This window comes from Pogoniulus pusillus, chromosome 40 (genome assembly GCF_015220805.1).
Source record: "Pogoniulus pusillus isolate bPogPus1 chromosome 40, bPogPus1.pri, whole genome shotgun sequence".
Taxonomy (NCBI): domain Eukaryota; kingdom Metazoa; phylum Chordata; class Aves; order Piciformes; family Lybiidae; genus Pogoniulus; species Pogoniulus pusillus.
The window spans coordinates 7148775-7176293 of record NC_087303.1 but is presented as its reverse complement, the minus strand read 5'-3'; the positions used below and the strand labels follow the sequence as shown (position 1 = coordinate 7176293).

General features: G+C 63.1%; 1 protein-coding gene across 3 annotated transcripts in view; it reads right to left on the bottom strand.

Annotated features, from left to right (window-relative positions):
• Window positions 1-2362: 2362 nt before the first annotated feature.
• The window catches only part of NSF (N-ethylmaleimide sensitive factor, vesicle fusing ATPase), an 85746-nt gene continuing 60589 nt past the window's right edge, over window positions 2363-27519 (bottom strand). For 2 of the 3 annotated variants that reach the window (XM_064174568.1, XM_064174566.1), the window contains exons 13-21: window positions 22874-22969; window positions 21047-21203; window positions 18492-18625; window positions 17272-17338; window positions 17014-17093; window positions 9816-9950; window positions 8729-8842; window positions 4422-4477; window positions 2363-3907 (exon numbers count right to left, since the gene is read on the bottom strand). In XM_064174568.1, the coding sequence (XP_064030638.1) occupies window positions 3889-3907; window positions 4422-4477; window positions 8729-8842; window positions 9816-9950; window positions 17014-17093; window positions 17272-17338; window positions 18492-18625; window positions 21047-21203; window positions 22874-22969 (858 nt within the window). In that variant the 3' untranslated portion in view covers window positions 2363-3888. The other variant, XM_064174567.1, reaches the window with a different exon arrangement.

The following is a 27519-nucleotide window of genomic DNA, read 5'->3' as shown; positions in this document are numbered from 1 at the left end:
TGCAGGGCAGGAGGCTCTGCAGAGGGCCCTGGGCAGGCTGGAGCCAGGGGCTGAGCCCAATGGGATGAGGTTCAGCAAGGCCAAGGGCTGGGTCCTGCACTTGGCTCACAGCAAGCCCAGGAAGGCTCCAGGCTGGGGCAGAGTGGCTGAAAGTGGCCAGCAGAAAGGCCCTGGGGGTGCTGGGTGACAGCAGCTGGAGATGAGCCAGGAGGTGCCCAGGTGGGCAAGGAGGGCACCAGCAGCCTGGCCTGGGTCAGCAGTGGAGTGGGCAGCAGGAGCAGGGCAGGGATTGTGCCCCTGGGCTGGGCACTGGGGAGGCCACAGCTGGATCCTGGGTGCAGGTTTGGGCTCCTCACTGCCAGAAGGACATTGAGAGGCTGCAGCAGGGCCAGAGAAGGGCAAGGAAGGTGGGGAAGGGTCTGGAGAAGAGAGCTGGGGAGGAGCAGCTGAGGGAGCTGGGGGGGTGTAGTGTGGGGGAGAGGAGGCTGAGGGAGACCTCATTGCTCTCTGCAGCTCCCTGAGAGGAGGCTGCAGCCAGGGGGGGTTGGGCTCTGCTGCCTGGGATCAGGGGATAGGAGAGGAAATGTCCTGAGGCTGTGCCAGGGGAGGGGGAGGTTGGAGAGGAGGAAAATGTCTTTGGTGCCAGAGTGGTGAGGGCCTGGCAGAGGCTGCCCAGGGAGGTGGTGCAGTGCCCACAGAGTGCGAGGGGGCTGGGTTGGAAGGCCCCTCCAGAGGTCAGAGTCCAAGCCCAGGCTGGAGCAGGTCTCCTGGCTCCATGCTGGCTCTACCTTGACCCAAAGATGTTCCTTCAGCCACTGAAGTCGTTCAAGGAGCCAAGAAACTCCCTGGAGGTGTCCAAGCCACCTGTGGGCATGGCACCTGGGGGCATGTTTGGTGCCCATGGTGGTGCTGGGCTGCAAGTTGGCCTGGAGGAGCCCTGCTGTGGCTCTCAGGCAATGGCACAGTGTGGCAGAGTTGGTTCCACAGCTGAGTGCCAAGGCCCTCCGTGTTCCAGAGTGGGCACAGCTGTGCAAGGTGCCTCAGGTGCCAGTGCAGAGCTGCTCCTGCCCAGCAGGGTGGGATGGGCAGGGGCTGGGAGGTGCTGCCCAGAGCCATTCTCTGCCAGCTGCAGCCAAGATCCTGGGTAGAGATCCTGGGCCAGGCTGCGCTGGGTGGGATGTGCAGCTCCAGCTTGGCCTGGTTCTCCAGCATGGGCACACAGCTGGGCACACAGCTGGGCACTGCTGGGGCCTCCTCAGCACTGCCAGCAACAAACAGCTTCAGACTGGGCTGGCCCAGAAGTCTTCTCAGCCAACTCCTCTAAGGCCTCCTGTGGGCAAGCTGCCAGCAGGGAGATTCCATCCATGCACATGGGCACACACTGGGCACAGGCTGGGCACCCCTCTGGCACTCTGCAGCTGCAAGGGACCTGCTGCAGTCACACCAGCTGTGCAGCTCTGGCCTACAGCACACACCCAGACACACCCAGACACGCCCAGACACACCCAGCTCTGGCCTACAGCACACACCCAGACATGCCCAGACACACCCAGACACGCCCAGCTCTGGCCTACAGCACACACCCAGACACACCCAGACATGCCCAGACATGCCCAGCTCTGGCCTACAGCACACACCCAGACACGCCCAGACACACCCAGACACACCCAGACACACCCAGCTCTGGCCTACAGCACACACCCAGACATGCCCAGACACACCCAGCTCTGTCCTACAGCACACGCCCAGACACACCCAGACACACCCAGCTCTGTCCTACAGCACACACCCAGACATGCCCAGACACACCCAGACACGCCCAGACACACCCAGACACACCCAGCTCTGTCCTACAGCACACACCCAGACACACCCAGACACACCCAGCTCTGGCCTACAGCACACACCCAGACACACCCAGACACACCCAGCTCTGGCCTACAGCACACACCCAGACACACCCAGCTCTGTCCTACAGCACACACCCAGACATGCCCAGACACGCCCAGACACACCCAGCTGTCCTACAGCACACACCCAGACACGCCCAGACACACCCAGCTCTGTCCTACAGCACACACCCAGACACACCCAGACACACCCAGCTCTGTCCTACAGCACACACCCAGACACGCCCAGACACACCCAGACACCCTCAGACACAGACACACCCAGCTCTGTCCTACAGCACACAATCAGAGCCCTGTCCCAGCAGCACCCTACACATACCCAGCCCCACTCCCACTCCCAGCCCCACGCCCACTCCCAGCCCCACGCCCACTCCCACAGCCCCACTCCCACTCCCAGCCCCACTCCCAGCCCCACGCCCACTCCCAGCCCCGCGCACACGGCAGGCTGCAGCTCGCCACCAGAGGTTGTGCTTTATTGAGCACTGAGTGCGCAGCTTCGGCTGCTGATGGAGCACAGCGGAGGGCAGACACGAGGCTGACACCGAGAGCTGCTGCGGAGTGCTCCTGGCTGGGAGCAGCAGGGGACAGAAGTGAACACAGGACCCCACGAGAGCACAGGGAAGGAGAGGGGGAACCACCGCGGGGCTGGCGACGTCAGCACAACACAAGAGCACTGCCACGGGGGGGGAACCAGCTGCAGTGGGGCTGGGGCACCTCCCCTGGGGCTGGCAGGACGGGGAGCTGCCCGGGGAGCTGGGCTGGGCGCAGCTGGCAGCCTCTGTGCAGGGTGGGGAAGCCACAGTGACCCCCCATGGCTTTGACCTCCACCTGAGGGGTGCTCCGTGGGGCTCACCATGGCCTGGAGCTGAGGGAGCAGAGGGGAGCAGCCTGGCACCGGCATCGCCACCTCGGTGCCAGGAGGGGGCTGCTGGGGGCGGGGCACACAGCACAGCCTGGTACATTCCTTGACTTCAGTGCAAAAACCTGGCCAGCAGCCCCGGGCCCCTCCGGGCCCCAGGCAGGAACTCAACCTTTGGTAAGCTGGAAAAGGGAAAAAGGCTCCGAGGAGGCTCCACCTGCACTGCGCCCAGCAGCAGCCTTCAGCCTGCACTCAGCTCCTGCGGGGCTGGTGCTGAGCTAACAGCTCCAAAGCCTTCAGCACTGCACCTGGGAGCTGCCTCTGCTCTGAGCAGCAGGCCCCTGCCTTCCCAGCCCGGCCCCTGCAGCCCACCTCTGCCCTGCGGCCACGGCGCAGCTGCTGGAGCACAGCAGACAGCACCTGGTGGGCACTGGCTGCAGGGCGTGGGCTGGCTCGGTGCTGGGTGAGCTGTGGGGTGACCACCAGACCAGGTAGGACAGAGCAGCACCTGGGCATGCCTCCAGCTCAGGCTGTGGGGCCAGCAGGAGCCGGCAGGAGCTGACAGGAGCCAGTAGGAGCAGGCAGGAGCAGGCAGGGGCTGTCTGGAGCCGGCAGGAGCCAGCAGGAGCGGGCAGGAGCCAGTAGGAGCAGGCAGGAGCTGGCTGGATCCGGCAGGAGCCAGTAGGAGGCAGTAGGAGCGGGCAGGAGCCAGTAGGAGCAGGCAGGAACTGGCAGGAGCCAGTAGGAGCAGGCAGGAGCCGGCAGGAGCCAGCTGGAGCCGGCAGGAGCCAGGAGCTCTGCCCTGCCAGGGCAGCTGCACACAGGGGAGGGTTACGCTGCGAGCCCGCGGGGCACTGCCCGCGCCCAGCGCGCAGGAGGCCGCAGCCTGTGCTGCAGAGGCTGCAGAGGGCCAGCAGCAGGGCGCCGGGAGAGAGCCACACACGACACCAGGGCACTGGGACAGGGGTGGAGATGCTGAGGGCACTACACATGCAGGTCCCGGGCAGGGCTGTCGGGACGAGGGCAGCACTTCACTGAGTCCAGCAGGACGAGCGCAGGTCCCAGGGAGCCTTTCCGGGTTGGTCACCTTCCAGCTGATCTCTTGCGCTTGGTCCAGCTTCAGTCCAGGGTGGGGACTCTTGCAAGAGAAGCCAAAGCCGTTTGCAAGCATGCACAGCCCCAGGGCACCACGCACACACTGTGCCCACTGAGCGCCAGCCAGGGCACCGCTGAGCCGCCCCAGCGCGGGCACTGCCCTGCAGCCACTACAGAGTCCTGCTCTGGGAGATGCCACTGCCAGGACTGGGCTCAACTACTCCCTGTGACACCTACAGGGGAAAGAGCAGGAGATCCTCCTCTCAGACAGCAGACACAGAGCAGCCAAAGCCCCAGAGCTCAGCTCCTCAGCTGGATTTCAGCTCCTGCAGAGCCTCTGGAGCCTGCCCCCAGCTGAAGGAGCTGCTCCAGCAGCTCACTGAACTGCTCAGAGGGCAGTCAGGGAAAGCAGAGAACTCAGGGGCCCGAAGAGCCTGCAGGACCTCCCCCTCCCAAGCCACCTGGCAGTGAGGAGAACTGATCTGGCACAGCTCTGGAGCCACAGCTCAGACAGACACTGCAGCTGCCCCCCAGGCCAGGGCACCCCTGGTACTTACGTGCCCTCTTCCCTCAGCAGCGCCAGGAACTTCTTCACCCTGTACTCAGGATCCATCTGAAGGGCAGAGAGAAGAGCTCCAGGGGCCTGCTGCAAGGCTCCAGCAGCCCAAGAGTGAAAGCAGAGAATGGGCTGGAAGGGACCTTACAGAGCCTCCAGTCCCAGAGCAGTGTAACCACCATGGGCACCAGCCCTGCTCCAGCTGGGGGGGTCCCTGCTGACTGCAAGAGGTGCACTGGGTGAGCTCTAAGGGTCCCTTCCAACTCTAATCATTTGGTGACTGTGTGGGGCCAGACTCTGCTCAGTGGTGCTCAGGGACAACAAAAGGGGCAGAGGGCAGAAACTGGAGCCCAGGAGAGACTCCACATAACATCAGCAGAAGCTTCTTGGGTGTAAGGCTGCTGGAGCCCTGGAGCAGGCTGCCCAGAGAGGCTGTGGAGTCTCCTCTGGAGAGCTTCCAACCTGCCCTGGACACTGTGCCCCTGGGCAAGCTGCTGTGGGTGCCCTGCTCTGGCAGGGGTTGCACTGGCTGAGCTCCAGAGGTCTCTCCCAGCCCCCAGCAGCCTCTGAAAAGGGAGGTGTGGGGCAGAGCAGTGTCCCTGTGCCCCAGGCAGTGTGGAGCCTCCCTCCCTGCGGCAGCTGTGGGGCAGTGATGGGCAGGGCTGGGGAAGCTTCTCCAGCCAGGCTGCTGCCAGGGCTGCACCTCCAGGCTGAGCAGCAGCACTCAAGGTGAGGGCAGCAGCAGCAGATGCCAGGAGAAGGAATCCATTGTCAGGGCTGAGAGGGACTGCGGCAGAGGCAGTGGCGAGCAGTGACTGATGGCTGCCTGCAGGGAGGGATTAGAGCAGCAGCGAGAGCAGATGAATGCCTTCAGCCCCGGGTGACAGCCAGGCAGAGCCAGCCCCGGCCCAGCAAGTCCCGGCAGAGCTGCCAGCCAGGGCCCAGCTGCTGCTGAGCTCCAGCTAAGCCTCTCCTGGGCAGCTCTGAGGGCAGCTCGCTCAGGGGCACAGCTCTGGGCACAGCTCATTCAGAGACACTGTTCTGGGCACAGTGGAGTTGGGCACAGCTCACTCAGGGGCACAGCTCATTAAGGGACACTGTTCTGGGCACAGCTCACTTCCAGGCACTGTTCACTCGGGCACAGCTCACTCAGGGTACAGCTCTGGGCACAGATCACCAAGGAACACTGTTCTGGGCACAGTCACTCAGGGGCACTGTTCACTCGGGCACAACTCAGGGGCACAGATCACCAAGAGATGCTGTTCTGGGCACAGCTTAGGTGGGCACAGCTCACTCAGGGCACTCTGCATTTGAGTGCAGGGTTAGGGGCTGTCAGTGGGGGGCTCAGGGGTGCACTGCAGCCTCTCCTCTGCAGCACACAGAGGCTGCTGCAAGCAGCGTTGGTGGCTGTGGGGGAGGGCTAAGAGCTGCAGATTTCTACCCCTGAAGCTGCTGAAGGTGGCAGTGAAGGGAGGAGCAGCTGAGGAGCCTGAGACTGTTCCTCTGCAGGGCAGGAGCACTGCAGCTGCACAGCATCTTCTGCTGCAGCACACTGTACTGCTGCAGCACACACACAGCACTGCTGCAGCACACACACAGCACTGACGCAGCACACACACTGCACTGATGCAGCACACACACTGCACTGACGCAGCACACACTGCACTGATGCAGCACACACACTGCACTGCTGCAGCTCACACACTGCACTGACGCAGCACACACTGCACTGATGCAGCTCACACACTGCACTGACGCAGCACACACTGCACTGATGCAGCTCACACACAGCACTGCTGCAGCTCACACACTGCACTGACGCAGCACACACTGCACTGATGCAGCTCACACACTGCACTGCTGCAGCTCACACACTGCACTGACGCAGCACACACTGCACTGATGCAGCTCACACACTGCACTGACGCTGCACACACACTGCACTGATGCAGCTCACACACAGCACTGCTGCAGCACACACACAGCACTGACGCAGCACACACTGCACTGATGCAGCTCACACACAGCACTGCTGCAGCTCACACACTGCACTGACGCAGCACACACTGCACTGATGCAGCTCACACACTGCACTGACGCTGCACACACACTGCATTGATGCAGCTCACACACAGCACTGATGCAGCACACACACTGCACTGATGCAGCACACACACTGCACTAATGCAGCTCTCACACAGCACTGACGCAGCACACACACTGCACTGACGCAGCTCACACACTGCACTGCTGCAGCACACGCACTGTACTGACGCAGCTCACACACTGCACTGATGCAGCACACACACTGTACTGCTGCAGCTCACACACTGCACTGCTGCAGCACACACACTGCACTAATGCAGCTCTCACACAGCACTGCTGCAGCACACACACTGCACTGATGCAGCACACACACTGCACTAATGCAGCTCTCACACAGCACTGCTGCAGCACACACACTGCACTGACGCAGCTCACACACCGCACTGCTGCAGCACACGCACCGCACTGACGCAGCTCACACACTGCACTGATGCAGCACACACACTGTACTGCTGCAGCTCACACACTGCACTGCTGCAGCTCACACAAAGCACTGATGCAGCACACACAGCACTGATGCAGCTCACACACTGCACTGATGCAGCACACACACAGCACTGATGCAGCACACACACACTGCACTGATGCAGCACACACACAGCACTGATGCAGCACACACACTGCACTGATGCAGCACACACACTGTACTGACGCAGCACACACACAGCACTGATGCAGCACACACACTGCACTGATGCAGCACACACACAGCACTGATGCAGCACACACACTGTACTGACGCAGCACACACACTGCACTGATGCAGCACACACACTGCACTGATGCAGCACACACACTGTACTGACGCAGCACACACACTGCACTGATGCAGCACACACACTGTACTGACGCAGCACACACACAGCACTGACGCAGCACACACACTGCACTGATGCAGCACACACACAGCACTGACGCAGCACACACACTGCACTGATGCAGCTCACACACAGCACTGATGCAGCACACACACTGCACTGATGCAGCACACACACTGCACTAATGCAGCTCTCACACAGCACTGACGCAGCACACACACTGCACTGACGCAGCTCACACACTGCACTGCTGCAGCACACGCACTGTACTGACGCAGCTCACACACTGCACTGATGCAGCACACACACTGTACTGCTGCAGCTCACACACTGCACTGCTGCAGCACACACACTGCACTAATGCAGCTCTCACACAGCACTGCTGCAGCACACACACTGCACTGATGCAGCACACACACTGCACTAATGCAGCTCTCACACAGCACTGCTGCAGCACACACACTGCACTGACGCAGCTCACACACCGCACTGCTGCAGCACACGCACCGCACTGACGCAGCTCACACACTGCACTGATGCAGCACACACACTGTACTGCTGCAGCTCACACACTGCACTGCTGCAGCTCACACACAGCACTGATGCAGCACACACAGCACTGATGCAGCTCACACACTGCACTGATGCAGCACACACACAGCACTGATGCAGCACACACACACTGCACTGATGCAGCACACACACAGCACTGATGCAGCACACACACTGCACTGATGCAGCACACACACTGTACTGACGCAGCACACACACAGCACTGATGCAGCACACACACTGCACTGATGCAGCACACACACAGCACTGATGCAGCACACACACTGTACTGACGCAGCACACACACTGCACTGATGCAGCACACACACTGCACTGATGCAGCACACACACTGAACTGACGCAGCACACACACTGCACTGATGCAGCACACACACAGCACTGACGCAGCACACACACAGCACTGACGCAGCACACACACTGCACTGATGCAGCACACACACAGCACTGACGCAGCACACACACTGCACTGATGCAGCACACGCACAGCACTGACGCAGCTCACACACTGCACTGACGCAGCACACACACTGCACTGATGCAGCACACACACAGCACAGACCTAGCACACACACTATACTGCTGTAGCTCACACACAGCACTGCTGCAGCTCACACACTGCACTAACGCAGCACACACACAGCACTGACACAGCACACACACTGCACAGACCTAGCACACACACTGCACTGCTGCAGCTCACACACAGCACTGCTGTAGCACACAGAGCACTGATGCAGCACACAGAGCACTGATGCAGCTCACACACAGCACTGTGCTGCTGTGACCCCTGCCCTCCTGGGCACAGCCTTACCTGCAGTGACATCTCTATCAGCATCAGCAGCTTCTTGATGCCAATCCAGACAGGCTTCCCCTTGACGTTCTGGGCGATGGTGCTGCGCTCCTTGTCCTTGAAGTTACCCAGCAGCTGGGGGGAGCACCAGGGTCAGACACACCCCCACAGGGGCTTGCCAGCAGGGACACTGCCAGCAGCCCTGCAAAGGGCACTGAGAGGCTCAAACTGTGTCAGGAGGGAACTCTGCTGCAGTGTTTCTGGGCAAGGCAGAGCACTCAGGCGCTTGTTCCGTGAGGAGCCTGCGGATGGCATCTCCAGGCCAACAGCTGCTGAGGCCCTGCTGGCACCCATGGCAGGCATGCTCCAGATGAGGCTCTGGAAGGGCACAGGGCCCCAAGCCCCACGAGGGTCTGCCAGGACACAGAGCTCCAAGTCCCACAAGGCTCTGGAAGGGCACAGTGCTCTAAGCCCCACAAGGCTCTGGCAGGACACAGAGCTCCAAGCCCCAGGAGGCTCTGGCAGGACACAGAGCTCCAAGCCCCAGGAGGCTCTGGCAGGACACAGAGCTCCAAGCCCCAGGAGGCTCTGGCAGGACACAGTGGCCCAAGCCCCAGTCTGGTTTCAGAGCTGCTGCAGACATGTCCACATCCCTCAGGCTTTGCTGCTGCCCCCAGCGGGGCAGTTCCACAGGCCTGGCTGGTCATGCTCCTGCAGCAGCCTTCAGCTGTCACTCCAAGCAGAAGCCATGAAGGGCACCACTGTGCCTATGACCTCTTCAGCTCCCAGCACCTCCACCTGATGTTCCAGGTGCTGAGAGCTCAGCACCCTCCAGGCATGCTCAGCTGAAGTGCCCTCATTACGCTCACTGAGTGCCCCAACTCTGCTCACCACCCACTGCCATGCCCTCAGAACCTTCCAGTCCAACCCACAAGCTCTTTCCCCAGCCCCACTCATCTCTCCCTGTGCCTCAGTTCACTGCATGACAAAGGGACCTGGAGCAGCCTCAGAGCTGCTGCTGTGACACCCAGCCAGGGGCAGAGCTGCAGCACCAGGGCTGCCTGCCAGCCACTCCGAGCTGCTCTGCCTGCCTGGCAGCCTTGCTCACCTCCAGAGCCTCCATCAGCTGCTCGCCGGTGGCGATGTTGGGCACGTGGATGGTGGTGCTGAAGGCGTGGAGCATCTCCATCTCCTGCAGGACGTCCTTGCGGCTGGTGGTGCCGATGATGAGCAGCTTGCGGCCCTGCGCCGGGAGCAGTGCTCAGGGGAGGCAGCAGAGCCCGGCCCGGGCAGGCTGCAGGCTCCACCTGACCGCCAGAGAACAGCCACAGGCAGCAGCATCGAGCACGCAAGGCTGGGGGCAGGCGCCAGAAGCTGCAGCTCTGCCACCAAGGGGGGGCAGAAATCACCTACCCAGGAGGCTGCCCACACTTGGCCTTAGAGCTGCTTCTGCTTCACCACTGTGACCTGCAGCAGGGCCAGGAAGGGCCAGGAAGGTGGGGAAGGGTCTGGAGAAGAGAGCTGGGGAGGAGCAGCTGAGGGTGCAGAGTGGGGAGGAGGAGGCTGAGGGAGACCTCACTGCTCTCTGCAGCACCCTGAGAGGAGGCTGCAGCCAGGGGGGGTTGGGCTCTGCTGCCCAGTCTCAGGTGGTAGGAGAGGAAATGTCCTCACCAAGGGAGGAGTAGGTTGGAGCTGAGGAAAGATTTGTTTGGGGCCAGAGTGGGGAGGGAGTGGCAGAGGCTGCCCAGGGAGGGGGTGGAGTGCCCACGGCTGGGGGTGCTCAGGCAACCTGTGGCCGTGGTTTGGTGCCCATGGTGGTGCTGGGCTGCTGGTTGGACTGGAGGATCCTGGAGGCCTTTTCCAGCCCAAGCACTGCTGTGGTTCTGTGAACAGCTGAACCCTCACCACAGAGGAGCAGGAGCCACCTCCCACCAGCAGCAGAGCTGAGCTGGAGAGCACAGCCCCAGGGCTTCAGTGCAGACAGCTCCAGCACCCTCCCAGCTCAGGCAGCCAGAGCAGAGGCTGCCCCAGACCCCCAGCCCCCCACTGCAGGGACAGTGCAGGGCCTGGCAGGCTCTGAGTTCCAACCAGCAGCACTCAGCAGTGCCAGGCTGGCCTCAGAGAGCACTGCCTGGGCTCCCTGTGGCCAGAGTGCAGAACCCTCCACTCAGCCTTGCTCACTCTCATCCCATTGGCCTCTGCCCACCCTCAGCCTGGCAAGGTCCCTCTGCAGGGCTCTGCCACCCTCCAACTCAGCTCAGGCTGAGCTGCCAACAACCAGACAGAACAGGAGAGGAACTCCTGAGTAAGGAGGAGCTTGCCAGAGGAGGCCACAAAGATGAGCCAAGGGCTGGGGCAGCTCTGCTGTGGGCACAGGCTGAGGGAGCTGGGGGAGGAGAAGGCTCCAGGGGGACCTCAGAGCTGCTGCCAGTGCCTGGAGGGAGCCTGCAGGAAGGCTGCAGAGAGACTTTGGCACAGGTTGAGGGTAGGGTGGTGAGAGCCTGGCACAGGTTGAGGGTGGTGAGAGCCTGGCACAGGTTGAGGGTGGTGAGAGCCTGGCACAGGTTTCCCAGGGAGGTTGTGGAGCACAGAAGCACCCAACGTGATCTTTGATCACGTTGGGTGCTTCTGTGCTCCACAACCTCCCTGAAGATGCTCAGGACCAGGCTGGATGAGGCCTCTAGTTGAGAAGTGTCCCTGCCCACAGCAGGGGATTGGAGCAGATAACCTCTGAGGTCCCTTCCAAGCCATTCTGCACTCTGTGAGCTGTGCCCTTGGGCAGTGGTGGTGGGCACTGAAGTGTGTGGGGGTCACCCAGGAGCTGCTCACCCAGCTTTGGGTCCTTGTGCATTGCTATGGCTGGGTTTGGGGCTCAGCTGCAGGTGCAGAGGGAATGTCACTGTCACCAGAGTGGCTTCCAGCTGCCACCAAGCTGAGGTGGAGGCAGGAATGCTGCTGAGATTCCACTGACCCAGGGGACTGTTGGGGTGGGGGCTCTGGGAGTCGTGGCAGGGAGTGTGGAGAGCATCCTGCTGGGCCAGCCAGCAGCCAGCACAGCTCTGCCATGCAGCTGCCAGGCCACTGCCAGCCTCTGAGGGAAGCTGCAGGGAAGCAGCAGGGAAGCAGCAGGGAAGCAGCAGGGAAGCTGCAGGGAAGCTGCAGGGAAGCAGCAGGGAAGCAGCAGGGAAGCTGCAGGGAAGCAGCAGGGAAGCTGCAGGGAAGCTGCAGGGAAGCAGCAGGGAAGCAGCAGGGAAGCTGTAAGGAAGCTGCCTGCCTTGTGTGCCCCTCTGTGGGGCAGGGCAGTGCCTGCATGCCCTGTGTGCCCCTCTGTGGGGTTGGGCAGTGCCTGCATGCCCTGTGTGCCCCCCTGTGGGGCTGGGCAGTGCCTCTCTGCCCTGTGTGCCCCTCTGTGGGGTTGGGCAGTGCCTGCCTGCCCTGTGTGCCCCCCTGTGGGGCCAGGCAGTGCCTGCCTGCCCTGTGTGCCCCTCTGTGGGGCTGGGCAGTGCCTCTCTGCCCTGTGTGCCCCCCTGTGGGGCTGGGCAGTGCCTCTCTGTCCTGTGTGCCCCTCTGTGGGGTTGGGCAGTGCCTGCCTGCCCTGTGTGCCCCTCTGTGGGGCTGGGCAGTGCCTGCCTGCCCTGTGTGCCCCTCTGTGGGGCTGGGCAGTGCCTCTCTGTCCTGTGTGCCCCTCTGTGGGGCTGAGCAGTGCCTGCCTGCCCTGTGTGCCCCTCTGTGGGGCTGGGCAGTGCCTGCCTGCCCTGTGTGCCCCTCTGTGGGGCTGAGCAGTGCCTCTCTGTCCTGTGTGCCCCCCTGTGGGGTTGGGCAGTGCCTGCCTGCCCTGTGTGCCCCTCTGTGGGGCTGGGAAGTGCCTGCCTGCCCTGTGTGCCCCTCTGTGGGGCTGGGCAGTGCCTGCCTGCCCTGTGTGCCCCCCTGTGGGGTTGGGCAGTGCCTGCCTGCCCTGTGTGCCCCTCTGTGGGGCTGGGCAGTGCCTCTCTGTCCTGTGTGCCCCCCTGTGGGGCTGGGCAGTGTCTCTCTGCCCTGTGTGCCCCTCTGTGGGGCTGGGCAGTGCCTGCCTGCCCTGTGTGCCCCTCTGTGGGGCCGGGCAGTGTCTCTCTGCCCTGTGTGCCCCTCTGTGGGGCTGGGCAGTGCCTGCCTGCCCTGTGTGCCCCTCTGTGGGGCCGGGCAGTGCCTGCCTGCCCTGTGTGCCCCTCTGTGGGGCCGGGCAGTGTCTCTCTGCCCTGTGTGCCCCTCTGTGGGGCTGGGCAGTGCCTGCCTGCCCTGTGTGCCCCCCTGTGGGGCTGGGCAGTGCCTGCCTGCCCTGTGTGCCTCTGCATGTCGCTGAGGCAGCCCTGGTGCTGCTGCTGCTGCTCGGCTCTCAGAGGGGTCCTCTTCTGCAGCCTGGCTCCCTGCCGTGCCCCCCACCCCCACCCCTCCCCCAGGCTCTGCTGCACAAGGCAGGGAAACTGCTGGCAAGCAGGGCCCAGGAGGACTTGGGTTTGGAGGGTTCAGTGGCTTTGGGTGGGTTGGTTTGGTTGGTTGCTTGGGTTGGTTTGGTTGGTTTGGTTGGTTGGGTGGGTTGGTTGGGTTGGTTGGTTGGTTTGGTTGGGTTAGTTTGGTTGGGTTAGTTTGGTTGGGTTGGCTGGTTGGTTGGGTTAGTTTGGTTGGGTTGGTTTGGTTGGTTGGGTTAGTTGGTTGGTTTTCCTGGCTTGGGTTGGTTGGGTTGGTTGGTTGGTTGGGTTAGTTTGGTTGGGTTGGTTTGGTTGGTTGGGTTAGTTTGGTTGGTTGGTTGGGTTGGTTTGGTTGGTTGGGTTGGTTGGGTTAGTTTGGTTGGTTGGTTGGGTTAGTTTGGTTGGTTGGGTTGGTTGGGTTAGTTTGGTTGGTTGGTTGGGTTAGTTTGGTTGGTTGGGTTGGTTGGGTTAGTTTGGTTGGTTGGTTGGGTTGGTTTGGTTGGTTGGTTTTCCTGGGTTGGGTTGGTTTGGTTGCTCCTCTCCCATCCACTGCAGGAAGGGTTTAACTGAGCTATTAGAAGCTGCTCAGGGCACGCAGCCTTCCTCAGTGCCCCTCGGCTGCTGTGCTGCACATCACTGCCGAAGCACTGCCGAAGCACTGCCAAGGGCACTGCTGAGGGCACTGCTGAGGGCACCAAGCATGCCCTGGGGCTGCACCTGCACAGCATCTCCAGGGATGGCTCCTGCAAGCCTGTGCCTGCTGCACCTGCCGGAGCCCTCCCCCAGCGCAGCACTGCAGCCTGGCAGGCAGCTCCCACACTGCTGCCAGGCAGAGGCACAGCCCCGGGCGGGCACCGAGCAGGGAGCTGGCAGCAGCGACTGCTGCCTGGGCACACCGAGCCCACGGCGGCTGCGGGACCGAGCCTGTGCCTGGGCACCATCGGCGGCACCGGGATGAGACCTGGGGCACAGCCACTGCCCTCACACTGCACCCACCCACTGCCCCCACACTGCACCCACCCACTGCCCCCACACTGCACCCACGCACTGCCTCCTCACACTGCCCCCATGCACTGCCACCACACACTGCCCACACACACTGCCTCCACTGACCTACTGCTTCCACACACTGCTCTCCTCACCCACTGCCCCTACCCACTCCACCCACCCACTGCTCCACTCCCCCGCTGCTCCCACCCACCCACTGCTCCTCTCATCCCCCACTGCTCCACTCCCCCACTCCTCCATTCCCCTCCCACTCACCCCCTGCTCACCACTCCCCACTGGCTCTGTGCCTGTGGTCCCAGCTGCTTCCTCACTCCCTAAGCTCCTCCAAGCTGCTGCCTGTCCCATCCCCCTCTGGCCCAAGAGCCTCTGCAGGGGCAGTGCCAAGCAGAGCTGCACAGGCAGTGGTCAGAAGGGCCTGGGGCAGTGCTTTGGAACTGGAGCAGGCTCACACCAGGAGGTTCTGCACACTGAGGGTGGGGAGAGACTGGCACAGGCTGCCCAGGGAGGTGGTTGAGGCTCCATCCCTGGAGACATTCAAGGTCCTGAGCAGCCTGCCCTAGCTGGAGGTGTCTCTGCTGCCTGCAGGACAACCTTCAAAGGCCCCTTCCAACCCATTCTGTGGTTCCCCTCAGCACAGGTCCCAGGACACTCCATTCTCACGAGGAGTGAGCCTAACCACAGTCCCAGTGCCACAGCACTGGCACTGGCCTGACCCCACGGGGCAGACTGGCACCACTGCTGTGCAGTGGAAGCTCCTGGGCTGCACCTCCCAGCTGCCACAGCCCCCAAAGACCCTGCTCCAGAGGACCCAGGGACCTCAGAGGCACCTTGAAGGCCACAGATCAGCCACAGGTTTCTCTCTGGTGGGTTCCTGCCTTGATGTTCAACCCCCCCAGAGTGCCCTGCTCAGCTCTGCCTCTTGTGCTCTGCTCTGGGGTTCGTAGTGGAAGCGTCCCCAGGTGCCAGGACTGTCAGAGGAGGCTCACAGGAAACACCTCGGGGAGAGGCTGAGCAGCAGAAGTGCCCAGCAAGGGCAGCCCAAAGGCTGTGTCTGCCCCAGAGCCTCGACTTCCACAGCAGCCCCTCCAAGCAGCGAGGGAAAGCCCAGCCCTGGGCCATCCATCAGGCAGTGACAGCCTCAGGGAGCCCTCCCTGCCCTCCAGCAGTTCCTGCCTTAGGTCTCCACAACTTTGCTGTCAACCCAGAACCTCCCCCTAGGGCATCCCAGACACCGCAGAGCTTCCAGCCCACGTCCTGCCTGTGGGGCACTGCGGTGCCAGCAAAAGGGCACCTGGGCAGGGCAGCAGAGCCCTGCCAGAGCCTGCAGTGCTGAGCTGGGCAGGTCAGCAGGCTCAGCTCCTCTGCAGACCAAGGCCTCACTGGGTCCTGCCAGCAGCCACCTCCTGGGGCTGTGGAAGCAGCCAGCAGCAGGGCACTGAGTCTCACACTCACAGCATGGGCTGGGTTGGAAGGGACCTTCGACATCATCCAGCCCCAGCCCCCATCCACTCCCTGCTCCCACGGGCAGGGACTCCTGCACTGGCCCAGGCTGCCGAGGGCAGGGGCAGATCCTGACACCCACAGTGGCTGTGCTGGCACACAGCAGCTCCTCTGCTCCCACCCGGGGCATAGCTGCAGCCAAGCCTCACACTGGAGCCTCCACCTGGCTCTGAAAGCTCACTGGGAAAGGTCTTCATTGTGCCAGGGCCTGGGGCACAGCAGCTGACTCCAAGGTTAGCACAGAAGCAGAGCAGTGTTTGGGCTGGAAAAGGCCTCCAGGCTCCTCCAGCTCAACCAGCAGCCCAGCCCCACCATGGGCACCAAACCCTGGCCCCAAGAGTCATGGCCACAGTTGCTTGAGCACCTCCAGCCATGGGCACTGCACCCCCTCCCTGGGCAGCCTCTGCCAATCCCTCACCACTCTGGCACCAAACAAATCTTTCCTCCTCTCCCACCTAACCCTCCCTTGGTGAGGACATTTCCTCTCCTACCACCTGCAACTGGGGAGCAGAGCCCAACCCCCACCCTGCCTGCAGCCTCCTCTCAGGGAGCTGCAGACAGCAATGAGGTCTCCCTCAGCCTCCTCCTCCCCACACTGCACCCCCCCAGCTCCCTCAGCTGCTCCTCCCCGGCTCTCTTCTCCAGACCCTTCTCCACCTGTGTTGCCTTTCTCTGGCCCTGCTGCAGCCTCTCAATGTCCTTCTGGCAGTGAGGAGCCCAAACCTGCACCCAGCATCCAGCTGTGGCCTCCCCAGTGCCCAGCCCAGGGGCACAATCCCTGCCCTGCTCCTGCTGCCCACTCTGTATGGAGTTCTCTATCTGAAAGCTCTTCCCCAAGCCCCAAGGAAATCAACACTTCCCCACACACCTTCCTCTTCCCAGGGCATTCAGAAGGACCAAAACCCCCAATTCATCCAGGCTGTGCTCCTCTGCTTTCTGCTGGCACCACCTTGCCAGGTTCAAAGCCTCATCCAAGCTGGTCCTGAACACCTTCAGGGAGGTTGTGGAGCACAGAAGCACCCAATGTGATCTTTGATCACATTGGGTGCTTCTGTGCTCCACAACCTCCCTGGGCAACCTGTGCCAGGCTCTCACCACTCTCACTCTCAAGAACTTCTTCCTAACATCCACTTTCAACCAGTCCAAACCCATTCCTCCTCCTCCTCCTCCTCCTGGCATTACAAGACCTTGTGCCCAGCCAGCAATGTCTCCCTGAGCCAGCAGCAGCAGGCTGAGGTTAGCTTGGCTGAATCACAGGCAACAGCAACAGCACCACTGGCAGCACAGCAGCTCTCAGCATGGCACAGTGCCCCCCAGGAAGAGGGCAGCTCACTCCTCCAGCACTTCTTTTACCTGGGGAGGGGCTTTCTTGAGCAGCACCAGGAGAGCCTGCAGGACCAGGTTGGAGAAGCGAGGCCCAATGGGGACATAATCTGCAAAGGAGAACTGCACTTCAGTGCCCACTGAGCAGCTGAAGGGTTCTTCAAACCACCTGAGCTGTGCCAAAAGCAGCTCCAGGCTGCCAGGCAAAGGCTTGCAGCTGCTCTCCAACCTGCAGGCTTCCAGCAGGGCTGCAGGGCAGACAGCAGAGCTCTCAGCAGCAGGACTCACCCAGCAGCCTCTCGATGTCGTCCACCACGACGCAGCTGAGCTGAGACTTGTAGGCATCATCAAAGATCTGGAAAAGAGCAAAGTGACTCAGTGCAGCCCTCAGCACCCAGCTGCAGTCATGACAGGACCTGCTGAGGTGCTTTGAGACACAGACAGCAGTCAGAGGATCAGAGAATGGGTTAGGTCAGAAGGGACCTCAAAGCTCAGCCAGTTCCAGCTCCCCTGCCATGGGCAGGGACAGCTCCCACCAGCACAGGGTGCTCAAGGCCTCATCCAGCCTGGTCCTGAGCACCTCCAGGGAGGTTGTGGAGCACAGAAGCACCAAAGGTGATCTGGGGCTCTGGGCTGTGCTGCATCAATCCTTTCCCAGCAGAGCCCAGAGCCCTTCCTGCCTCCATCTCTGCAGACTGAGCCATCTCAGACCAGCTGCCTCAACGTGCTCAGGCAGCAGAGCCTGGGCTGCAGCAGCAGCAGTGTGGGCAGCAGGGTGAGGGAAGTGATCCTGCCCCTCTGCTCTGCACTGCTGAGATCACTCCTGGAGCACTGTGCCCAGTTCTGGAGCCCCTGGGGCAGGAAAGATCTGGAGATGCTGGAAGGTCCAGGGAAGGGGCATGAGGACAAGCAGAGGGCTGGAGCTGCTCTGCTGTGGGGACAGGCTGAGGGAGTTGGGGCTGTGCAGGCTGGACAGAAGGCTCTGAGGTGACCTTCTTGTGGCCTTTCAGGATCTCAAGAAAGCTGGGGAGGGACTTTTTAGGCTGTGGGGACTGGGGGGAGTGGAACAAAGCTGGGAATGAGGAGATTCAGACTGGAGGTGAGGAAGAAGTTGTCCAGCATGAGGGTGGTGAGAGCCTGGCACAGGTTGCCCAAGGAGGTGCTGGAAGCCTCATCCCTGGAGGTGTTTAGGGCCAGGCTGGGTGAGGCTCTGCACAGCCTGCTCTGGTGTGAGGTGTCCCTGGGCATGGCAGGGGCCTGGAGCTGGATGCTCCTTGAGGTCCCTTCCAGCCCTGACTGATTCTATGATCCCACGATCCAGCTGGGAACGTTCCCTGAGTCACTCAAGTGTCAGCACCACAACAACATTCACTCAGCTCCACACCCAAATCCGTGCCCAGGAACCCAGGAGCTGAGAGAGCAGCAGGCAGCAGCAGCAGGGGAATTGCCTCTGCTCCCACTGCAGCCCAGGGAGCTGACCAGCAGAGGAGGGGGCAGGGCTCAGTTACCTTCTTCATGGCCTGGCACTTGGCTGTCTCGGAGAAGCCAATCATCTTGTCGGGAGAGCAGATCTTGATGAAGGGGAAGTTGGACTCCTCTGCTATCTTGGCTGCCAGGGCTGTCTTCCCACTGTGGGGGGGGCCTGCAACAGGGGCACACAGGATGCAGCAGATGTTCTGCAGTGGGGCAGTGCCCAACCCTGGGCAGCCTGGCAGGCTGCTGGGCCAGCTCCTGCCAGCTCCACCAGCACCTGGAAAGCCTGGCCCAGAGGGTCCTTGGGGTCCCTTCCAACCTGGCACTCTGGGATTCTGCTACACAGCAACTGGAACACTCCCTGAAGCTCTCTCCAGCCTCTCTGCCAGGACCACCACCAACATCCTTCACAGAGAGTGACTGGCACAGGAATGGGCTGCCCAGGGAGGTGGTGCAGTGCCCAAGGCTGGAGGTGTTGGATCAAAGCCTGGCTGGGGCACTCAGTGCCATGCTCTGGGTGACTGGGCAGGGCTGGGTGCTAGGCTGGGCTGGAGGAGCTTGGAGCTCTCTGCCAACCTGGCATTCTGGGAGCTGGAGTCAGCTGCTGTGCCCCAGGCCCTGGCACAATGAAGACCTTTCCCAGTGAGCTTTCAGAGCCAGGTGGAGGCTCCAGTGTGAGGCTTGGCTGCAGCTATGCCCCGGGTGGGAGCAGAGGAGCTGCTGTGTGCCAGCACAGCCACTGTGGGTGTCAGGATCTGCCCCTGCCCTCGGCAGCCTGGGCCAGTGCAGGAGTCCCTGCCCGTGGGAGCAGGGAGTGGATGGGGGCTGGGGCTGGATGATGTCGAAGGTCCCTTCCAACCCAGCCCATGCTGTGAGTGTGCAGACTCAGTGCCCTGCTGCTGGCTGCTTCCACAGCCCCAGGAGGTGGCTGCTGGCAGGACCCAGGTGAGGCCTTGGTCTGCAGAGGAGCTGAGCCTGCTGTGGGGAAGTGAAGGGAGGAGGCAGCCCTGGCAGGGCCCTGCCTGGAGAGCTCCTGCAGGATGCTGCATCTCAGAGCTCTCTGCACTTGGAGCTGTCCTCTGCCCCTCCCTGCAGGAGCAGCACAGCAGCTCCTGCTGCCCCCGGGGGCAGGGAATGGACACAGCTACTGAGCAGGGGCAGACTGCTTTGCCAGGGAGCCAGCACCAGGGGAGCACTGTGCCCACTCTTGTGCCCGGTTCAAGGGCAGGGCAATACAGGACAGTGCCCATGGAGGCTGTGAGGGTGATGAAGGGACTGGAGGAGGCTGGAGCCCTGGGGCTGGGCAGCCTGGAGGGGGATCTTATGGATGTTCACACAGAGGTGAGGGGTGGGGGGCAGGAGGAAGGTGCCAGGCCTTTGCCACTGCCACCCAGTGCCCCTCACTGCAGGGATACTGAGGGGCTGGAGCAGGGCCCGGGGAGAGAGACAAGCCTGGGGAGGGCCTGGAGGGGAAGGCTGCTGAGGAGAGGCTGAGGGAGCTGGGGGGGTGCAGCCTGGAGCAGAGGAGGCTCAGGGGGACCTTAGGACTCTCTACAGCCACATAAAAGGAAGCTGTAGGTGGGGTCAGGCTCTGCTCCAGGCAGCTGGTGACAGGGCAAGAGGGCATTGCCTGGAGCTGTGCCAAGGGAGGGTTAGGATGGACATTAGGAAGCACTTCCTGATGGAATGGCACTGGGATGCAGTGCCCAGGGAGGTGATGGAGTCCCCATCCCTGGAGCTGTTGAACTGAAGCTTGGCTGTGGCACTTGGGGGCATGGCTGAGCTGCTGTGCTGCTGCTGGGTATGGGCTGCACTGATCTCAGAGCTGCCTGCCAGCCTCACTGCTCCTGTGACTCTGTGCCAAGGGGCAGAGGGCACAAACTGGAGCCCAGGAGAGACTCCACATAACATCAGCAGAAGCTTCTTTGGTGTGAGGCTGCTGGAGGCCTGGAGCAGGCTGCCCAGAGAGGCTGTGGAGTCTCCTCTGGAGAGCTTCCAACCTGCCCTGGCCACTGTGCCCCTGGGCAAGCTGCTGTGGGTGCCCTGCTCTGGCAGGGGTTGGACTGGCTGAGCTCCAGAGGTCTCTCCCAGCCCCCAGCAGCCTCTGAAAAGGGAGGTGTGGAGCAGAGCAGTGTCCCTGTGCCCCAGGCAGTGTGGAGCCTCCCTCCCTGCGGCAGCTGTGGGGCAGTGATGGGCAGGGCTGGGGAAGCTTCTCCAGCCAGGCTGCTGCCAGGGCTGCACCTCCAGGCTGAGCAGCAGCACTCAAGGTGAGGGCAGCAGCAGCAGATGCCAGGAGAAGGAATCCATTGTCTGGAGGCCTGGAGCAGGCTGCCCAGAGAGCTTCTGCAGTCTCCTTCTGTGCAGGCTTTCAAGCCCCACCTGGATGTGCTCCTGGGTGCCCTGCCCTGGGTGCCCCTGCCCCGGCAGAGCCTTGGACTGGATGATCTGCAGAGATCACTTCCAACCCCTCCACTGTAAGCTTCACCCAAGCAGCTGAAGCAGATTGCTGCTGCTGCTGCTTCTCCCTGCCTTGGGTTTGTCAGCTGCAGGCCACAGGCAGTGGCAGGGGAGCAGCAGCCCCCGGAGGTACCTTCCAGCAGGACGCTGACCAGCGGCGTGCGGTCGCTGTTCTTGGTCTGCTGCACCAGCAGCTCCCCATCATCCAGCACCCTGGTCACTGGGTCACCCCACTTGATGATGCCATTCATGATGTAGCTGGCATAGTCCTCCTGGTTGGTTCCAAAAGCCTGGAGGAGGAGGAGGAGGAGGAGGAGGAGAGGGAAAGGTCTTTATTTACCCAAGAAGTTCTGCATCACGTCGGAAGGAGTTAGAAGAACAAAAACCATGAGGCAAGGAAGCAGAGAATGGTTTGGGTTGGAAGGGACCTCAAAGCTCTGCCAGTTCCAACCTCCTGCCATGGGCAGGGACACTTCCCACTGGAAAAGGCCTCATCCAGCCTGGTCCTGAGCACCTTCAGGGTGGTTGTGGAGCACAGAAGCACCCAACGTGATCTTTGATCACGTTGGGTGCTTCTGTGCTCCACAACCACCCTGGGAAACCTGTGCCAGGCTCTCAGCACCCCTCAACCTGTGCCAGGCTCTCACCACCCCTCAAAAGGGACTCAAAAAGAGCAGCAGCAAAGGCTCTGGGAGGTGCTGCCCACGATCAGTGCCACCTGGCAGCAGGGTGGGTGCCAGCAGTGCTGCTGGGGACCAGGCAGAGCAGGAGGCAGCTCTCATCTGCCCTCAGCACAGGCTCTGCCCACTGCAAGCTGGCAGTGAGTGCTCAGCTCCTCTGCAGCCCACACTCAGGATGTCCTCCAGGCAGTGATGCAGCTTCAGAGGGAGAGCAGAAATGCACCAGGAGGCAGGAAGGGTTGGGCTGGAAGGGACCTCCAAAGCTGACCCAGCCCAAGCCTCTGCCCTCAGCAGGGACATCCACCACATCCATCCACTCTCTGGGCAGCCTGCTCCAGGCCTCCACCCTCTGGAGCTCATCCAGTGCAAGCCCCTGCCAGAGCAGGGACATCAACCAGGAGGCAGGAAGGGTTGGGCTGGAAGGGACCTCCAAAGCTCACCCAGCCCAAGCCCCTGCCCTCAGCAGGGACATCTGCACTGGATCAGCTTGCCCAGAGTCCCATCGAGCCTCACCTTGAGTAGCTCCAGGGGTGGGACCTCAACCACCTCCCTGGGCAACCTGCTGCAGTGTTCCAGTACCCTCCTGGTGCAGAACTTGTTCCCCACACCCAACCCACATCTCCCTTTCTCGGGCTTCAAGCCACTGTCCCTCCTCCTGTCCCTCCCAGCCCTTGGCACAAGTCCCTCCCCAGCTCTCCTGCAGCCCCTCCCCAGCTACTCGAAGCTGCTCTGAGGTCTCCCTGGAGCCTTCTCTTCCCCAGCCTGAACAGCCTCCACTCCTGCAGCCTGTGCTCCCAGCAGAGCCTCTCCAGCCCTCCTCTGGACCCTCCCCAGCAGGTTCAGGCCTCTCCTGTGCTGAGGACCCCATGGCTGGCCCCAGGCTGCAGCTGAGCTCTCCCCAGGGCAGGGCAGGGCAGAGCAGAGCAGAGCAGAGCAGAGCAGAGGGGCAGGATCTCCTCTCTCCAGCTCTGCCCATGCTGCTCTGGATGCAGCCCAGGCTGCCTTTCTGGGCTGGCAGTGCCCACTGCTGGCTCCTGCCCAGCTCCTCCCCCACCAGCAGCCCAGGTGCCCTGCAGGGCTGCTCTCAGTGCCCTCCCCACAGCCTGCCCTGGCCTGGCTGCAGGACTCTGCCTCTGCCCTGCTGAGCCTGAGGCTGTCCAGAGCTGCTCTTTGCCCTGCTCCCTGTGAGGAGCCCTGCAGGCAAGAGCAGGCCCCAGGCGGAGGCTCCCTGCCCGGAGCTGCAGCAGGGCACACAGGGCATGGCCCCGGGCACCTCTCACCGGTTTGATGTCGTTCTCCAGCGAGGCGAAGAAGTCCCCGCGGGTGACTCGCAGGCTCTCTGCCTTCTCCATGTCCACCTCCACCTTGGTGCTGGCCTGGGGGGCAACGAGAGCCTGAGGGACAGCAGCACACAGCCCCCGAGCCCTGCCCTGCACGACCCAAGTGCTGCCCAGCAGGACCCCTCCTGGGCACCAGGGCAGCACCCAGCACCCTCCAGACACACAGCTGGCACCAGGGCAGCACCAAGCACCCTCCAGACACACAGCTGGCACCAGGGCAGCATCAAGCACCCTCCAGACACACAGCTGGCACCAGGGCAGCACCCAGCACCCTCCAGACACACAGCTGGCACCAGGGCAGCACCAAGCACCCTCCAGACACACAGCTGGCACCAGGGCAGCACCCAGCACCCTCCAGACACACAGCTGGCACCAGGGCAGCACCCAGCACCCTCCAGACACACAGCTGGCACCAGGGCAGCACTCAGCACCCTCCAGACACACAGCTGGCACCAGGGCAGCACCAAGCACCCTCCAGACACACAGCTGGCACCAGGGCAGCACCCAGCACCCTCCAGACACACAGCTGGCACCAGGGCAGCACCCAGCACCCTCCAGACACACAGCTGGCACCAGGGCAGCACCCAGCACCCTCCAGACACACAGCTGGCACCAGGGCAGCACCAAGCACCCTCCAGACACACAGCTGGCACCAGGGCAGCACCAAGCACCCTCCAGACACACAGCTGGCACCAGGGCAGCACCAAGCACCCTCCAGACACACAGCTGGCACCAGGGCAGCACTCAGCACCCTCCAGACACACAGCTGGCACCAGGGCAGCACCAAGCACCCTCCAGACACACAGCTGGCACCAGGGCAGCAGCCAGCACCCTCCAGACACACAGCTGGCACCAGGGCAGCACTCAGCACCCTCCAGACACACAGCTGGCACCAGGGCAGCACCAAGCACCCTCCAGACACACAGCTGGCACCAGGGCAGCACCAAGCACCCTGCAGAGCACACAGCTGGCACCAGGGCAGAGAACATCCTCTGCCCCCTGAGCTGCCTCTGGTGCCAGCCTGCTGGGAGGCTCCGATGCTCAAGGAGCTCAGAGGATGGCAGGGGTGGGAAGGGACCTCCAGAGCCCATCGAGCACAGCCCCTGCCAGAAGCCAGCTCAGCTCCAGCTCCTGCCCAGCTCCCCCCCAGCTCCCCCCCGCAGCGCCCCCGGGCAGTGCTCCGCTCCGGTCGCATTCCAGCCCGGGCCCCCCCCGGGCGCTGCCGCAGCTGTGCAGCCTCTGCCCTGCGCTGGGCGCCGCAGCCCCTGGCAGGCAGCGCCGGGGCCGAGCCTGGCAGCCTCCTGCCCCCCGCAGCTGCTGTCAGCACCAGGCAATTCCGCGGCCGCAGCTGCCAGGGGCTGAGCTGTGCCGAGCTGCTCCGGGACAGCTCAGTCCTGCAGTGCCAGGGGCTGGGGGGCACCCCCAGAGTTCTGCCAGGGCAGGGCACACAGCAGCACACCCAGGGGGGTTGGAAAGGCTCCAGAGCAGGAGGCTCCACAGCCTCTCTGGCAGCCTGCTCCAGGCTCCAGCACCATCCAGGGACAAAGCTTCCCCTCCTGTTCCCTGGCACCTCCTCTGCCCCAGCAGGCACCCAGTGCCCCTTGTGCTGCCCTTGGCCACCCCTGGGCACATCCTGCCCACCCTGCCCTGCACATCTCTGGCACAGCTCTGAGGGCAGCCCTGAGGCTGCTCTGCTGCCAGCTGCCAGCCCCAGCTCCTCAGCCTGGCCCCACAGGAGATGCTCACTGCCTGCAGCAGCTCTGGCTCTGGGCTGGGCTCTCTGCAGCACTTCCCTGAGCTCCTCCTGGGGCTGAGGGGCCCAGAGCTGGGCACAGGATTCCAGCTGTGGCCTCAGCACAGCCTGGCACTGGGCACAGGATTCCAGCTGTGGCCTCAGCACTGCCTGGCACTGGGCACAGGATTCCAGCTGTGGCCTCAGCACTGCCTGGCACTGGGCACAGGATTCCAGCTGTGGCCTCAGCACTGCCTAGCACTGGGCACAGGATTCCAGCTGTGGCCTCAGCATTGCCTGGCACTGGGCACAGGATTCCAGCTGTGGCCTCAGCACTGCCTAGCACTGGGCACAGGATTCCAGCTGTGGCCTCAGCACTGCCTAGCACTGGGCACAGGATTCCAGCTGTGGCCTCAGCACTGCCTAGCACTGGGCACAGGATTCCAGCTGTGGCCTCAGCACTGCCTAGCACTGGGCACAGGATCCCAGCAGGCAGAGCAGGGGCAGGAGAACCTCTCTGCCCTACTCACCACAGCCTTTCTAACCCAGCCCAGGCTGCCCTTGGCCTTTTGGCCTCCAGGGCACCTCGCTGGCCCCTGGGCATGCTCCTGCCCAGCAGCACCCCAGGCCCTGTGCCCAGAGCTCTGCCCAGCAGGGCAGTCCCCAGGCTGCACTGGTTCTGTGCTGCCAAAGCTCCTCCAGATGGAGGCAGCTGAGGGCTTTGGGAGCCTCTGGGCAGGGAGAGGATCCCAAGGGAGTGCTCCTTGGGCATGGAAGGGACTGCCCAAGGTCCTGCTGACCTCAGCCACGGCTCAGCGCAGTGCCCCCCTCAGCTGGCAGCCTCCCTGGCACAGCAGGCAGCTCCTTGGCCTGGCTGCTGGCCCTGGCTGTGCCCAGCCCTGTGCCAGGGCACTCAGCACCTCACACTGCCCTGTGCCCAGCCCCTGTGCCAGGGCACTCAGCACCTCACACTGCCCTGTGCCCTGCCCCTGTGCCAGGGCACTCAGCACCTCACACTGCCCTGTCCAGCCTGTGCCAGGGCACTCAGCACCTCACACTACCCTGTGCCCAGCCCCTGTGCCAGGGCACTCAGCACCTCACACTACCCTGTGCCCAGCCCCTGTGCCAGGGCACTCAGCACCTCACACTGCCCTGCCCAGCCCCTGTGCCAGGGCACTCAGCACCTCACACTGCCCTGTGCCCAGCCCTGTGCCAGGGCACTCAGCACCTCACACTGCCCTGCCCAGCACCTGTGCCAGGGCACTCAGCACCTCACACTGCCCTGTGCCCAGCCCCTGTGCCAGGGCACTCAGCACCTCACACTGCCCTGTGCCCAGCCGCTGTGCCAGGGCACTCAGCACCTCACACTGCCCTGTGCCCAGCCCCTGTGCCAGGGCACTCAGCACCTCACACTGCCCTGTGCCCAGCCGCTGTGCCAGGGCACTCAGCACCTCACACTGCCCTGTGCCCAGCCCTGTGCCAGGGCACTCAGCACCTCACACTGCCCTGCCCAGCCCCTGTGCCAGGGCACTCAGCACCTCACACTGCCCTGTGCCCAGCCCCTGTGCCAGGGCACTCAGCACCTCACACTGCCCTGTGCCCAGCTCCTGTGCCAGGGCACTCAGCACCTCACACTGCAGCTGTGTGGGCTCCAGCACAGCCCCCAGGGCTGCTCTCAGCTCCTCCTCACCTCTCCTGTGCCCAGGCCAGTCACTGAGCCCAGCACCTTGGCAGGGAACCACCTCCCACTGCCACTGAGCTCCCAAGGCCCACCTGGAAGCCAGGAGATGCCAGAGGTAATCCCTGGAATGGCTCAGGCTGGAAGGGAGCTCAGAGCTCAGCTCCTCCAACCTCCCCCCCGTGCCCAGGGGCAGCTCTCAGCTACACTTGGCTGCCCCAGGCCTCACCCAGCCTGGCCCTGAACACCCCCAGGCAGGAGGCAGCCACAGCCTCCCTGGGCAGCCTGTGCCAGGCTCTCACCACCCTCACACTGCAGAGCTTCCTCCTCAGCTCCACTCTCAGCCTGCTCTGCCTCAGCTCCAAACCATTCCCCTGGGCCTGGCTCAGACCCCCTCAGCCAAAGTCTCTCTGCAGCCTCCCTGCAGGCTCCCTCCAGGCACTGGCAGCAGCTCTGAGGTCCCCCTGGAGCCTTCTCCTCCCCCAGCTCCCTCAGCCTGTGCCCACAGCAGAGCTGCTCCAGCCCCTGGAGCATCTCTGAGTGCTTCTGCTGGGGCCAGCAGAGCTGGAGGCAGGACTGGAGGTGAGGTCTGGGCAGAGCCAAGGGGCACAATGCCCTCTCCTGCCCTCTGCCCTCTCTGCTCTGGCTGCAGCCAGCACTCAGCTGCCTTAGGCCACTTCTTGAGCCTGCCAAGCTCCTCCTGGATGCCCTCTCTGCCCTCAGGGGAGCCCAGGGCAGCAGCCTGGTGCCAGCAGCAACCACTGCCCCTGCTGCTGACAGCTCTGCTCCTGCACCAGGCCCAGGACAGAGCCCGAGGGACTCCACCTGGCACTGCCCTGCACTGCCAGCAGCTGCTGGGCACAGGCAGCCAGGTCCTTAGCCACCAGGCCCAGGCCCCTCCACCCTGGGACAAGGGTGTCCTGCAGGGCAGTGCCAGAAGCCTTGCCCAAGACAGGGATGCCCTCAGCTGCTCTCCCCAGGGCCAGCAGAGCTCTAACCCTGCTGCTGCAGATGGCCACCAGGTCCATGGGGCAGGACCTGCCCTCTGTCAGGCCCTGCTGGCTGCCACCACCACCTCCTGCCGTGCCTTGGCACAGGCACCACCAGGAGCATGCCCAAGCAGGGCGAGAAGGTGGTGCCCACAGGAGTGCCCCCTCCCAAGGCAGGCTGAGCTGC